At 45.0% G+C, this 15,470-nt stretch overlaps 1 protein-coding gene across 1 annotated transcript; it reads left to right on the top strand.

Annotated features, from left to right (window-relative positions):
* Window positions 1-48: 48 nt before the first annotated feature.
* DNAAF10 (dynein axonemal assembly factor 10) lies at window positions 49-9,335 on the top strand. The gene is made up of 8 exons (XM_065682281.1): window positions 49-254; window positions 1,501-1,601; window positions 2,664-2,794; window positions 3,270-3,371; window positions 5,398-5,513; window positions 5,775-5,909; window positions 7,351-7,448; window positions 8,431-9,335. The coding sequence occupies exons 1-8, from the start codon at window positions 69-71 to the stop codon at window positions 8,636-8,638; spliced, it is 1,077 nt and encodes a 358-aa protein (XP_065538353.1). The 5' UTR covers window positions 49-68; the 3' UTR covers window positions 8,639-9,335.
* The last annotated feature ends 6,135 nt before the right edge of the window (window positions 9,336-15,470 follow it).

The raw sequence follows: 15,470 nt of genomic DNA, 5'->3' as shown, positions 1-15,470 counted from the left end.
CGGTGCCCGGTTACGCGGGGGGGGGGGGTGGGGGAGGGGTGAGGAGGGGGTGGGGGAGGTGCGCGGCGATGTCGTCGGGGCCGGAGCGGCCGCAGGTGGTGGCGCACGTGCAGCGCGCGCTCAGCTACACGCCGTTCGAGTGCAAGTGGGTGCCCCGCAGCGCGCGCCTCCTGTGCCTGGGCAGCGCGGCGCGCGGCACCGGCCTCATCCAGCTGTACGAGCTGCGGGGCGCGCGCGCCGAGCTGCTGCGGGAGGTGAGGCCGCGGGGGGGGGGCGGGGCGCGGGGGGTTTGAGCTGGAAGGGAGGGGGGGGAGGGGGGGGAGCACCCGAGGGGAAAGCGCTTTGCAGCGAAGCACTGGCACGGGCGGCCCGGAGAGGTGGTGGGTGCCGCGTCCCTGGAGGGGATGGATGCGGCGCTGGGCAACCTGATCTGGTTGAAGGTGGCCCTGCTCATTGCGGGGGGGGGGGGGGCTGGATGAGCTCTGAAGGTCCCCTCCGACAAAACGGTTCGATCTCTCGCTGCTTCTGTGCTCCTAGGTGTTTGCAGCAGACAATACTTTTGTTTAAGCAAGGGATTCTTCTCTCTTATACAATCCCCTGTATTTTCTTCCGTACATTTCATTAACCCTGTATCACTATGATCCCTGCTGCGGGGATGAGGCCCGCCAGGCCCTGCCGTGGGGCCACAGAGCCGGCCTGACCCCGGTTGGGGTGGGGGGCACTGGCGCTTGTTCAGAGCTAGCGGGTTAACAGCCGGAAGGGTAAAGCTCGGCGCCGGCCCCGGTTTGCCGGCTGGGTTCGCTGTGCCGGTAAGTCGCGTCGCGCTGGGCTGGCGTGCCTTTGTTGGCTTGTTGTCATGGCGCGCCTTAGGGGGAACGCTGGCGGCTCGGCGCCGGTTGCGTGTGGGGGCGGCGGATTTCAGCGTTCGGTTTTGTGGGTTCGGTTGGGGTCTTTTTTTTTGGGGGGGGGGGTGGGTTTTGTTGTGCGGTTGGGATTTTGTTGTCGGTTTGGGTTTTCTCTTTTTAACTAAAACTGACCGTTGTGGGTTTGCTGGTTTTGGGGGTACCAGCGCCTCAGGCCCATGGAGACCCCCAGGGCGCAAGCAGACCCTGTGGGTCTGTCGGGCCGAGGCACTGCGGGTATGTACGCGAAGCTGCTACCGGTTAAGTGCTCAATTCTCCCGTCCTGGTGTACCGGCGGGGCTCTGGCGGCCCTCTGCCTTGTATTTGCAAATCAGCAGAGACAGCAGCCTCTAATGAGCATCATTACTGAGCTGAAGCGAGATCTGTTCTGGTTTTTTAAGACCACTAAACTGAAGTCTGTTCTTCGCACGAAGAAATAAACACCAAGTGTATTTGCCTTCGATGGGGTTTCCATTGCGTATTACCCCAGATAGCCTGGGTACATGTCACCCTGGACTGGCAAGGAACTGCTGCTGCAGTCTGCGGTTGTGTTGTTTATTAACGTGTGCTGACACGGAATGTATCCTTTCTTTACAAGATTGAAAAGGCTAAACCTATAAAATGTGGAACTTTTGGTGCTACATCTCTGCAGCAGCGATACTTGGCTACAGGAGATTTTGGTGGAAACCTTAACATATGGTAAGCACAGGTATTCACTGGAAGCTTTCTCATTTCGTGTTGTACTCGTCTGTCTGAACCGATGTTTGTGTGTGTGGCTTTTATGTAAGATGCTCTCTGTGCTGCGTGTGATTGAGATCCGGTCATAAGCTTTGCTGGCTACTGTGTTTGGACCATGCCTGTTCTGTAAATCGACGTGAATTCTGCACAGTGGTTTAATTCAGTCTGTTCCATTGGCATCTTCTGTGTGCAGCAACAACCACCTCTTAAAGTTCTGCTCCGTCCTCTTCTGAAAAGAGGCTTTGAATGGATGCATGAGTACCAATTAAGGTAACCTGAGCAACAGCCTAACCTGTGTGAGAACCTAAATCTGATGTCTAGATTAAATACAGATTTTTAATTTTGAATCCTCAAAGGTTTTTTTCAGGTCCCTGAATTATTTGTATATTTTATTTGATGATCAATTTGCCTACACAAATTTAAGTTATGGGGTCAAAAAGGGGGTGTTCTTTATATGGGTATTTCATTGATAATAATAGTAATGATATCTTTCACTTGACAAGGAACTGTTGGTTCTGTTTTGTTGGAATAGCAGCACAGATTAGTCCCTATCTGAAATTTAGAACAAATTCCAAAGGATTCTCAAAGGAAGGGAATCGTTGGCAAAGAACCGTGAAACCCCCAGTTGGATGCAACTTGCATTTGAAGAGCAGGAGTTAGAGCTAGCTGGGCATCAGCGGAGAAAGTCATTTTATATACTTAGAGAGTACAGCTAATTGGAGTGTCTTGATCTGTGGCATGATTCATTTAAAGCCCAGCATAAAAACCGGTTCTTGCTGTGCTGAATCCCACAATCGCCTTTACAAACAGGGAAGTCCAGAACCGAGCAAAAACATTCGGACCAGTCTAAAGCCAAAGCCAAAGAAGGAATCAGAGACTCATGGTTTGTAAGGGTGATGCCCATATTTTGTTCCCACTGTTAATCTGAGTTTATATAATTTGTGCTCAATTTCCTCTCATTTTTATACAAATCCCAAGTGTCAAGGAAAATGCTGTTACCTGTTCTTTTTCTTTCTTGCCTAGGAATTTAGAAGCTCCTGAAATACCAGTGTATTCTGTGAAAGGTCATAAGGAAATCATAAACAGTATAGATGGTGTAGGTGGCTTAGGAATTGGGGAAGGTGCACCAGAAATTGTCACTGGCAGTCGAGATGGTGAGTTAGTGAACTCTGAAAGTCTTTTCAGTTGGTTGGAGAACTCTGATGGCAGGGCACAGTCTGCCATCTGAACTAGTTACAAACCTGTTGCAACTAGTTCCTAGCCCTTCCTATGCTGTCCTATGAATCTTGCTTGGGACAGATTTCCTCTTAATTCTTTTAGAAGCTGCAGATAAGCAAAAGAAACTGTTGTCACTGAGACAGTAAGAATGCAATGTAGAATAAATGCAAAATGATAGCTAGAGAAAATACATCCTGAACAAACACTTTTGCTTTATTACTTTGTTTGTTGGGTTTGGGTTTTGGTTGGTTGGTTTTTTTGTACCCACTAAATGCAGTCAGGCTTTCTTTATGGAGAGAAATGCTCCTGTGTTTTGAATGATCAGGCTCAAAAGCAAAGGCCTTCCCTGGGAAGATTAACAGAATGTGTCAGTGAATCCATAACACAAAATCCATTGTCCTTCTTTCCCAGGAACTGTGAAGGTGTGGGACCCGAGACAGAAAGATACGCCTGTCGCTAATATGGAACCTGTGCAGGGGGAGAGCAAAAGAGACTGCTGGACCGTAGCATTTGGTAATGTATGAGACTATATCCATTCCTTCCTCTAATATGACTTGATTTGCTGAATTATCAGAGCATTTCAGGATGCTATGGAATAGCTTTTTTTTTTTGTATGGGGACATAAGTAGCACATTTTGCTTTTCAGCATTGTCAAATTTATGTATTTTTAATTTTTTATTTTTCCCAAAAGGAGCTGATTTTGTGATAGTTGGGTTTTGGATTCTTTCTCCTACCACCTTTGGTCATAGTCTGTGGTTGGACTTGATGATCTTGAAGGTCTTTTCCAACCCAACTGGTTCTATGATTTCACTGAGAAGCTGTGCAAGCTTTATTTCTGTGCCTAGGAATGTTAAAACCAGTTTCTTCAGCTGCATGGTCCTGAAGGAGTGTAAATGTTTTGTTGATGAGAGTGTAAGTGTCTTGGTCAGTGAGAAACTTAACATGAGCCAGCAGTGTGCGCTCGCAGCCCAGAAAGCCAGCCGTATCCTGGGCTGCATCCAAAGGAGCGTGACCAGCAGGGCGAAGGAGGTGATCCTGCCCCTCTGCTCTGCTCTCGTGAGACCTCACCTGGAGCATTGTGTGCAGTTCTGGTGTCCTCAACATAAAAAGGACATGGAACTGCTGGAACAAGTCCAGAGGAGGCCACGAGGATGATCAGGGGACTGGAGCACCTCCCGTATGAAGACAGGCTGAGGAAGTTGGGGCTGTTCAGCCTGGAGAAGAGAAGGCTGCATGGAGACCTCATAGCAACCTTCCAGTATCTGAAGGGGGCCTACAAGGATACTGGGGAGGGACTCTTCGTCAGGGACTGTAGTGACAGGACAAAGGGTAACGGGTTCAAACTTAAACAGGAGAAGTTTAGATTGGATATAAGGAGGAAGTTCTTTACTGTGAGGGTGATCAGTTGCCCAGGGAGGTTGTGAGTGCTCCATCCCTGGCAGTGTTCAAGGCCAGGTTGGACAGAGCCTTGGGTGGGATGGTTTAGTGTGAGGTGTCCCTGCCCATGGCAGGGGGGTTGGAACTGGATGATCTTGAGGTCCTTTCCAGCCCTAACTATTCTATGATTCTGTGAGATGTTGCAGCACACAGGGAACCAGTTGCTGTTGCACTGTAGTTCCAATTATCAAACATTAAAGCATTAATTTAAGAGAAGATCTATGAAGCTAAGAGCTAATAAAAGACAACAGCCATGCTTTATCTATGCTCTGCATTTTTCTTCTGGAGAGGACAAGCTGCTTGTGTTCTACACCAGCTGGTGTTTCTGGATTAGCTCCGTTTTTGTCTCCAAAGTTTTACAAACTGCTAATAAGTGCACGGATTATAATTACAGAATTGATAGTAAGGACATGGCCTTTCCTGGCAAGAAGGTGCAACTCTAATACTCATTGCTGTTGATATCTTTGTCTTCTGCTTTGATGAATGGAGAAAAAAGTGCCCTCACATTTTCTTCAGTTTATTTCAAGTTGCTGAAGCTTGAGCCAAGGCTGGGTTCATCTCGAACTCCATGCTTTGGGCTGACTTCTTTCAGACACTGATATGTTTCCTTGATCCTGTCAGCGGAGAGTTTTTTGTTTGCAGGCTTCTGCGTTTGTCTAGTGGTGCCTTGGTAACACCCAGGGCTTCTCGACAAGTCTGTGACTGCACTAACAGCTCATGCTTGAGAGGCTGGCTAAGGGACTGCTGAACCACTTTCTGCTCCGGTGCTGTCTGGGGAGCATGGGTTAGAGCAGATAAAGTTTTAAGAGAAGGAATGTATTTATGTAGGTTTACAAGTGCAGAATTTTACGTGGTTTAGGCAGTGTTTGGCAAGAGGAATAAGAATTTTGGTAATGTTTTAAAAGAAACAGACTGCCAGGTTTGAAGCTGTATTTTTCTCTACCCCTCAGGTTTGAAAACCAGACAATTCATTAAATCTTAGTATCCCAATAGTAATATTTTGCTGCCGTAACTCTAAGTTGAAATTGCAGGTTTAGGAGGTCTGAAATTTACAGATTAAAGAAGGTTCGTGTATGCTGATGAATTCTTTCTCTGTGTCCAGGCAATGCTTACAATCAAGAGGAACGTGTTGTATGTGCTGGATATGACAATGGAGACATTAAATTATTTGACTTAAAAACCATGTCACTAAGATGGGAGACCAATATTAAGAACGGGGTAAGGAAACTATAAAAATATATTTCACCCCAGGTCCTATGCAGGTTCAGCAAATTGTACCCCTCAAATTTTTGGTCAGGATAGCATGGGCTATTTGTCAGTGGATTTGTGTTTTCAGGTGATTGTTATTTCCAAATCGGTGATGTTGTCGTTGTAAAAAGAACCAAGGGTTAATACATATTTACAATTAGCAAAACTTTCCCCCATTCTTTTTAGCAGTGGCTAAATTTCAAGGCTGAATGTATTTTTATATATTGCCAGGTTTGCAGTGTGGAGTTTGACAGAAAAGATGTAAATATGAACAAGCTGGTGGCCACGTCGCTTGAGGGGAAATTTCATGTTTTCGATATGAGAACTCAGCATCCAACCAAAGGTTTTGCTTCTGTTTCAGAGAAGGTATGGGGAGACAGGATTTCTTAGTAAGAGACAAGCATTGTGAATATCTGCTGTTGAAGAACTACAGGTCTAAAACTACTGTCTTTAATAATGCTCCTGTAATGGGCACAGACATTGTGGCAGCATAGCTGATGTGGCCCCTGGTGCAGCAGTGAACGGGCTTGTGTGCATCAGCTGCCAGCACTCACCCAGCTTTCCTCCCTTTTATAACCTGATACTTGGGTATCTCTGAGTTCTCTCGGAGTTGCACCTCTGTGCACTCAGCTCTGCCCTTAATCTGGGAGTCATGTTTATTAGAGGCCATATTAAATTGTGATGAGCATGCAGATTCAAATCTTAAAATATATCCCCCAAAACATGAGCCCTCTGCGAGCACTTTTCTTCCTGCAGTCACCAGACCTCATATGAGACACAGAAGAAATTTCTTTATTTTTCCTCAGAACCAAGCATTTTTGGATTGGGATATTGAGGGTGAGTGAAAGAGTGTATTGGAGAGACTCAGTGGCCTGCAGGCTGTTAGATATTGAGAACTCCTGTAACCTTTTTCCTCCACCTGTGACCACTGCATTGATTAGTTTCTTTATAAAACAGGTTGGTTTTTCTCTTCTTTCGTTGAGGTGGGGTTTTTTGTTGTTTTGTGAACATGATGTGGTGCTAATAAATCTGGAGAAAAGGAACTTTTCTGGTGAAGTTCTTCTCCAGGAATGCCTGAATTAGAAAAAAGCTGAATTTCAACTTAGCATCTTTATTATTTTCCATACCACCGTTCAAAGCAGGTAACACGTTGGAAGTACTATCATTAGATGACACAAAAGTATTTACTGAATTAGTGTTTGTGATAATCCAAGTGTGAAAATGGCATTTCTTTCACTCACTGCATTTAAGCTTTTCCTTTTGGATATTTGCAGACAGCTATGCAGTAAGTCAGAGCATGCGTGTTGGGTTTATTTCCCTAAGTGATTTCTGTTGCTATGTGATCTTGCTGTGCCCTGACTAAGATGTAAATTGGAATTGTAGATTGTTTGCACTATATTCCCTTCCAGTAATGATCTTAAGAGATGTCAGAGAGTGAAATTAACCTTGTGGTGACTGCGTCCCTTACGAGCCTGGCAATCCTGTAGTTCCACAGCAGTTCCAAAAGACATGCTTACACAGCCACTTTACTTCTCTCTAACCTTGTTCACGTGGCCAGTCCCAAATAAGTTGAAGTACCGGTGAGCGGTGGCCTTGGTAGGGATGCTGCCTTATCCCTGTGGAAGACCAGGGTGTGTCGGAGGCCTGACTTGGCTTCTCCTGTGTGGGAACTGGCCACTCCTGTGGCAGCAGGTCGGGAGGCATGTTCCAGTATCCACGAGAAGGCCAGGTTCTCTTCATACAAGTGATTGCTGTTTTAATTGCATCTGTAAGTGACTTCTATACAACACTGATTCTTCTTTATTAGGTGCAAAAATCTACCATCTGGCAGGTTCGACACCTACCACAGAACAGAGATATATTTATGACCAGTGGAGGAGCTGGGGGCCTTCATCTCTGGAAATAGTAAGTGATCACTCTCCAGTCTGCAACAGGGGGAATAAGAAACCAGCCATTTAATGGTTTAAGAAAGAATCTTCCTGCAAATGATAAGTTAGGGTCCTGCTTCCAACCTCAGAATATCTCACTAAAATTATTGCTTACAAATGCAGCAGAAAGGGTAATTTTGGGGTCAGTACTTGATCTGGAAGTTGAATTTTTGGGTGAGATGGTTTAGTGCGAGGTGTCCCTGCCCATGGCAGGGGGGTTGGAACTGGATGATCTTGAGGTCCTTTCCAACCCTAACTATTCTGTGATTCTATGGTTCTATATTTAATCCATTAAAGAATGTGACAACTGCACAGGTGAATTTTATCTGTGTCAGTTTTCTTAATGTAATCAAGATCTAATTATATCCTTGGTGAACAAGGTGATAAATGGAAGAAAACTGATTTCTTAAAATTCTTTCACAGTACTAGTTATGTCTGAGAAGGGCATTGAAAGCCCGGACTTTTAATGATTCTTATGTTGGCATCTTCTTATGTTACATGGCAAAATTATTCAGTCATCCTAAATGCAGCGAAATAGGTGTGCTGTTTCAGACGGATAGCTGAGATAAAATTTTCTTAACCTGTGGCAAAAGCCAAACAGTTAAAAAATGAAGTGCTGTAGGAAAGAGGTGTCAGGATTCAATTCAAATGAGGCTTCCTGCCTCGTTTTTTAGTTTCATGAAATGTTTGCTAAATATGCAGTGTGGATATAGCTGGATATGACAAACCTGGTCTAGTGGAAGGTGTTCCTGCCCATGGCAAGGGGGTTGGAAGTGGATGAGCTTTAAGGTCCCTTCCAACACAAACCATTCTGTGATCTAAGGTTATTCATTATTGTTAAGGCATTTGTTTGCATTATCTACAGAACAGAGAAAACCTTTCTTTTAAAAATAAAGAGGACAATGATGTGTTTGTATCAGTGAATTCTAAGTGCAAGTTTTTGTTTTCCTTATTGCCAGCGAGTACCCAGCTCAGCGCTCGAAGAAGGATTCTGAAGGAGCCGAGATGGGGGTGGCAGGTTCTGTCAGTCTCTTGCAGAATGTGACTCTGTCAACGCAGCCGATTTCTAGCCTAGACTGGAGCCCTGACAAAAAGGGACTGTGTGTTTGTAGTGCCTTTGACCAAACTCTGAGGGTGCTGATAGTTACAAAGCTTAACAAAGTTTGACAGGAAAACTTGCATTTCTGATGAGAAAGCAGAAGTCTGCAGCCTGTAAATATGGGAGGGAGAGCCCTCCTCTTCCTAATTTAATTCCTCCCGTCCTAAAAACTGGATTAAAGAAATAGAAACCAGATCTTTCTATTGAAAGTTGAGATACATGCAGTGAGAGTTGTCTGACTGATTGTGCCACAATGACTTGAAGTTGCCTGGGCACAAAGCTTTTACCTTCTAGAAATGTGAATTTACCTTTAAAATAAAAGGTGCCTTTGTGTTAGCTCAACCTGTGATTTCAGAAATCACTTTAAATTGTTTGTGTTCGGTTTAGTCATAGTGTAAATCTGTTCAGACTTGTTAAATAATTTGGCTTTTTTATATATAGGATTGTCCATGATGCGTTCATGCTATGGAAACTGTTATATGCTTCCTCACAGAAAGTCTTTGTTACTGGCTATATTAATTAGAGCGTTTGTTAGATGACTTAGTTTCTACACTGTATGAAAGTATCCTATAATGAATGCTGAGATATTCAGGTTCAATAGAGTAAGCTTTTTATTGGAGATCATACTGAAATTAAACTGTTGAGCAAAATGCACCTTTTTATTATTTTAGTTTGGTTTTGTAACAAGTTTTTATGTTCCGTTGTTTTTATATCTGTTCACAACTTGGTATTCTGCAAATAAAATTATATGAAGTGTTGTCTTAATAGGAACAAAAAGTATATTATTCAAACATCGGGAGATTTAGAGAAGGAATGTGCTTGTATAGGTTTACAAGAACAGAACTTAGATAAAACTGAACTTACTTTGCAGCAAGTCTCTAAAACTTACCTCCATCGGGAAAAAACAGCCTATCTTTTTTTAATGGACTCAATATTTCTTCAAAACCTGATGTCCCTGAGTAGCTTTGTTACCACAGTTTCACCTGAACTTCACTTTGTAATTCCCCGTTATCTCCAGTGTGCTTCTTTCCTGATTTTTACCAGTGTGTGCTGCTACCGGTTCTTGTTAGCAGGCACACCAGTTACTGTCCTCCATTTGTGGGTGTATGGTGAGGGGTTTCTTACTTTCAGTAAGCGCTAATGATTTCACTTGTCACATCTTTGGCTGGTATTAGCTTTCTGCTGACTTGTATGGGCATATGCAAGTTTCAGGTAAAAGTATTTCACTTTTCCCGAAACCAGATTGTGATGGGAAAACGTTGGCTTTGTCCAGGTTAACAACAAAAAAGCCCCTGTGGGGCCATTTGTCAGGAAGCTCTGTTTTCTTCGACTTTGGAATGAGGAATTCCTATCTGACAAGTTCAGGTGAGTTGCATTAATCCTAATCTAGGCACTGCTCCTGAAAGCTAGAGGCTGGTTTACAGAGAAGTGCTAAGGCCTTATGTCTTTACTGGTCCTGCCACCAACTGGTGTCCAAGTAAGGTGCAGGAGGAAGAGGAATCAGCCATGTGTTAAAGCAGGGAGGCAGTGTGGAAGCCAGAGACTACTGAGAGTGGAAAGAGAACCTGGGTTTAAGGAGAGGTGAGGAGCGACACTGTGGCTGGGATGAGATAGTGAGAGATGGCAAACATGCAGACCTGGCATCTCTACCAAAGTTTATCTGTCTCTTCAGTGTGCTGGGGACTGCTGAGTCCTCTACTGCAGCAAGTCCCATGTTGGGGGGGGGGGTGGGTCTGAAAGGTCCACATGAATCCAAACTGGACCTTGCTATACTTCTATGCTACTACAGTGTTACAGTTATTTGTAATAAGAAATTACAGCTTCCCAAAATCTGGAAGCACAGCCCCTCCAAACAACAGCTTGTGTCAGAAAAATTGTATTGGGAGAGCTTAATCACAAACTTGAAAGGGAAACGAAATGCAAATTTGCCTGTTATTGCTGAGCAGCTCTGTTTCGAAGTGTATGAAGTGACGAAGTTCGGGCTGAGAGAACGTGGACTTTTTCTGTCATCCAAGATTCCAGCTAAATACAAGTGAGAGAAAATTGTCCTTACTGACTCCTGGGTATCTGAATTGATTAAACCGGCTGAGGACAAAGAGAGAAGGCACCTGTGGGTAGAAAAGGCTCACAGGCTATTAAACCTTAACCCTTGTGGAATGGAGAAATCATTAATGCCTTGTAGCAGAGCAGGACCAGCAGGAAAATTGCAATTGACCATAAACTCAATGTGTCTGTGGAAGTCCGTGGTTTTAATAGGTCACTGATCCTCAACAATAGCATCCCTTCGAATTTAGCCTTCTATCTCAGGTTTAGCAATGACCAGCAGGGATGAAAGCACAGTAACCAGTAATAATAAACTGGAAAGTACCTGAAACTGTTAAAAAGCTCACTTGCAGTAAAGCAGCCTGTAGGTTTGACCAGTGGGGATCTGTCTCCCTGTGAAGCAGGCATCTTGCTTGGCAGCTTGGCAAAGGGAAGGTGCCCCAGTATGGCCAGAGCCATGGGGATGCCCTGGTGAGGGGGGTTCCCAGTGCTGTGAGCTGGCACCAAAGCTGCTGAGCCCAAGATATCAAGAGCAAGGGCTAATGAGAACTGACCATCTGTCAAGAACGTGCCGTGCTAACCTCTGGCACAGGTGTACGTGCAAGTTAGTTACACTTTGGCTTGGCAAGCAAGTGGCAGGTTGTGTAGCATCTTAGATGTACATAGGTCTGCAAGTGCTCTTTCAAGGGATGTAGGCTACATATTTGGTGGAAGGCAAAGATTTATGAGATCCAGCTGTCTTCCTTAAGACTTGATGCTTTGCTTTCAAGTGTAATATTTAGTATATGATTTTCTTGACACAAGTAATCCCATCTGCTTGCGTGCATAGCACAATGCTGAGAGCATATTCTGAACTAATTTTAAATGTTGTCCGTCTTCGGGTGCATCCCAGCAGGAGGGAACAGGGGGAACTACTGCTCGGCAATCTTGGCTGCAGCTTTGAAAAGCTGGCAGTGTGCAGTTCAAAGAATCAATTCAAGTGCTTTGAGTCTAAAATCACTGTTCAAAGATGGCCTCCATTAGCTTCGTGCTGTAAATAAAATATACCCACCAAAAGGTACGCTGGGCAGCGGAAATCTGTGGAAATCCGGTTTCTTTCTGAGTCAAGCACGGAGTAAAGGCAGAAAAAGCTCTCAGTTTAGGTACCTGTGAGGGAAAACAAAGAATTCCTGAGCGCAGCACTGAGCTATTGGTGGTATTTCTGTTATGTACTTGGCCTGCAGCAAAAATGTCCATTACACCAGCAACTCCAGGGGGAGCCCCTAGTGAGCCTGCATGATGCTGATGCGAATTAGAGGAAGAATTAATAAACAACACTTCTTAAAGCTCCGTGGACCTCAAGAAGCTGAAATGTGTGTTACATCTGGGTACCTAACGCCGGGATTCACACTGTTTGTTGTTTTGAAAATCAAGGAATGCATTTCCCTCATGAGTAGCTGGTTTGATGAAAATACGTGATGGTTTGCAAAGCAGGAGTTTGCAAAAAGTAAAGCGAGCTGGAGGGAAGCACAGGTGAAGGGTAGCGCTGCCCTTGTTCAGGGAAGGCGGGTGGCTGCATCTGTGTACCCAGGAAATGAAAGACAGTTCCTGGCTGGAGAGGAAAGCTATTGCTAGTGCCTGTACTATGCTGCGTCTCCTCAGCAGGTTGGATTTCTGCTTCTCCCAGGCTAAACAAGAAACTTAATCAGACCAAAAGCTGCCTGTGGCAGCCTAGCCTGCTCTATTTATAGTCCTTTCCCCTCTTGCTCAAGACCGACACCTTGCCTCTGCAGGCTGAAGAAGTGTGCTCTAAATAAAATCATAATGCACAGGGCCAAATCCTCTGACGCAGCATGGAGGAGTGCTCTGGAAAACCCCTGCCTTGCGCAGGGCCAGGGAATGGAATGTGCTACTGAGTTTAGTGGCTCTGCCGCGAGTGACCACATTCAGCCAGTATATCTGCTTGACAGCTACCGCTTGTTTCCTGTGCAAACCATCCCTGTTTATGGGCATGGCTGCAGCCGGAACACAGGTACGTGTGACGCAGTTGTGGTGATGGTTTGGTTTTTACCAGGTGTTGCCCAAATCCCCAGCTATTGCAGATCAGGTGGGTTTTCTTCCTTTCACATCAATATAGTGAAATATTTGACTCTCGCCATTTGCACAGCTCCTTGGGGATTACAGCCCTCCAGGGTTTCTCTGCAGGTAATCTGTATGTGGCAATTGTCAGTGCAGAGGCAGGGAGGTTTTGCAGGATCCTGCAGCAAAGGGGATCACAACAGAGTATCTTTTCCCTGTAATACTCTTCAGTGTTAATACTCTTTACTAGTTGTTCTGGAACAGCTAGCAACTAGCCCAGTTACTTGCTGGTGGGATTCAGGACTGTAGCATGAGCAGGAGGTGTTCCTAATAGCAGTCTGTGTGTGGCAGCCCTGCCTTGGAGGCCAGCCTCATTGAACAGTGTGGTCACAAGCTATGCCAATTGGTCTCTGAGCCAGAGAACAAGCCTGGTTAGCTTAGTATTAAAGCTACAGCCTCTGGGACAGATGTGTCTGCTCCAGTTTTCTCTACTTCCAAGGGATGTCCTTCCCTCCTGCCTGTACTCCCCTGCCTCCACAATGGTAGTAAATCTTTAGTCATCATCTCCAGATCTGGGGATGTGCAGAGAGAGCTGGGCTGCAGAACCCTGTGGAGGTACCTCTAAGTTCCCTCCTCTATTGAGCATGGCAGTAAAAACAGCCTGTGCAGAAGGCACACACTGGGGTTCCCATCCCAGACCAATGGCTTCTCGATCTCTTGTCAATGTGCAAGAGGCCACCCAAGGCTGCCAGCCTCTCGGGGTACTTCCTGATCAGAACATTACACCGTGACCTTCTTAAACATGGCAGTGAAGCTGAAAGTTTTTCATCACTATGCAAAGCCCATCAGCAACATAAATAATGCAAGCACAGGCAAGCTCTCCTGAGCTGCTTGGGATTTGAAGGTTATGAAACATTTAAGATATTCTCTGAAGCCAGAGGACGTGTGGGTTGCAGAAGGCATTAAGGCCCCCAGAACTGCAGAGCAATTGAGACCTAATGGGACCTTTTTGTGTGGCAATGATTCAGAAACAGTAGCTCAGCCTCATTACCAGATTGCATTATAGCAGTTGCCCACTCTTTGAGTGATCCAGTCCTGCAGTTCGAACTACTTTCCTTGAAGTAAATTACTGGTTAAGTCTACAAGTCCCAGCTGCTTCCAGTTCCTTCTCTTACAAGTGCAGGCTGCTTACATGAAAACCCACCATGGACAATACTTGTGTTTCATAACATATTGAGGACCTGATTTTTTGTGTGAGCATTTCTGTCAGCATTGAAATGCTGCTTTATCCTCACTTAGCACAGATGTGAGGCACAAAGCCCTGAGTTGTTCTTATTTGTGGATATGCTGGGAGCACTAAAGGAACTGCAACCTCTTGCCCCCTTCTTGTGTCACAGAGCATAATGGAACCATGCACCTCTTACACTACAGTTGTAGCTGTTTCTGGCTCTGGCTGGAGCACCTCTCCTATAAAGACAGGCTGAGAGAGCTGGGATTGTTCAGCCTGGAGAAGAGAAGGTTCCAGGAGACCTTACAGTATCCTTCCAATACCTGAAGGGGGCCTACAAGATATCTGAGAGAGACTTTTTACAAGGACATGTGGTGACAGGACAAGGAGGAACAGCTTTAAACTGATAGAGAGGAGATTTAGATTAGATATAAGGAAGAAGTTCATTACTGTGAGGTTGGTGAGACGCTGGCACTGGTTGCCCAGAGAAGCTGTGGCTGCCCCATCCCTGGCAGTGCTCAAGGCCAGGTTGGATGGAACTTACAACACCCTGGTCTAGTGCAAGGTGTCCCTGCCTATGGCAGGGGGCTGGAACTTCCAACCCAAACCAGTCTGGGATTATGCTGGGATGTTGCTCCAGCCCATCCTGCATCTGTCTGCCAGAAATAATCCAACATTAGTGATGTCCTCTGTATACTAAAGGCTTTTCCCTCTTATTCTCTCAATTTTTTGTCTTTTGCTTATTGATTTCTGAAGCAGAGACAATCTTCTTAGGAGTATTTCCAGCTTGGAGCAGTGTGAGCCTCAGGTTTCTAGGCAGCACTGCAGCAATAATGAAAAATACCAATAAAAGGTAGGTGCACCTAATGGAATCTGTTCAGTTCAGCTGCATCCCATGCTAAACCTTTCATTTTCTGAGTCATCAATCTTCCTGCAGAGATGACAGAATCTCTCCTTTGTGTTTCTTCTGGCATAGCTCAACCAGGCAGTACTTTATGGCCTGTTCAGCAGATGTGCAGGACAGACCCTGCTGCCTCACAGAAGTGTGCACTGGCATGGGCCTGTGGCATCTTCATATCCAGTAGTGTTTTCCCTTCCTGACATTCACATTCCCTTCCTCCCATATCCTGCTGTTGCAGAGTGTAAGAGAAACATAAGAGCAGCCATACTGGGTTAGACCAAAGAGCTTTCCAGCCTCATAGCCTGCCTCTTCAGGGGCTACGTCAAGATAAATAAATGTAAAAAAACCCCTTTAAGATGACAACTGCAATTTGGGTCCTAAGTTTAATTTACTCCTAAAGTTGTCCTAGGCTTCCCACTAAAATTAAGTTGGAATATGAAATATACGATTCTATTATGCACAGAAGCTAACAAGTAAGAATGGTGGCATGCTAATGCATTTAGAAATAAACCTCAGCTTCTAATACAATTTACTTCAACAATCTTAGGGAGAGAGACAGCTATAAAAAATTACAGCTTTCCATACTAATTGGAAGAAATGCAATCTTAGAACAGCATCAGAACAAATACTCTACACATGGTAGATGGCTTTCAGTTTATTTCTACAGTTT

This window comes from Lathamus discolor, chromosome 5, assembly GCF_037157495.1.
Source record: "Lathamus discolor isolate bLatDis1 chromosome 5, bLatDis1.hap1, whole genome shotgun sequence".
In the NCBI taxonomy this organism is placed as follows: domain Eukaryota; kingdom Metazoa; phylum Chordata; class Aves; order Psittaciformes; family Psittacidae; genus Lathamus; species Lathamus discolor.
Note: the sequence above shows the minus strand (reverse complement) of the source record. Positions and strands in the feature narration are given on the sequence as shown.

Excerpts from the sequence above, each read along its gene's own strand:
- DNAAF10 (XM_065682281.1), top strand. The coding sequence starts at position 69 with ATGTCGTCGGGGCCGGAGCGGCCGCAGGTGGTGGCGCACGTGCAGCGC. Across the intron at positions 3,372-5,397 it reads CTGCTGGACCGTAGCATTTG|GCAATGCTTACAATCAAGAG; the intron begins GTAATGTATGAG and ends CTCTGTGTCCAG. Across the intron at positions 5,514-5,774 it reads AGACCAATATTAAGAACGGG|GTTTGCAGTGTGGAGTTTGA; the intron begins GTAAGGAAACTA and ends ATATATTGCCAG.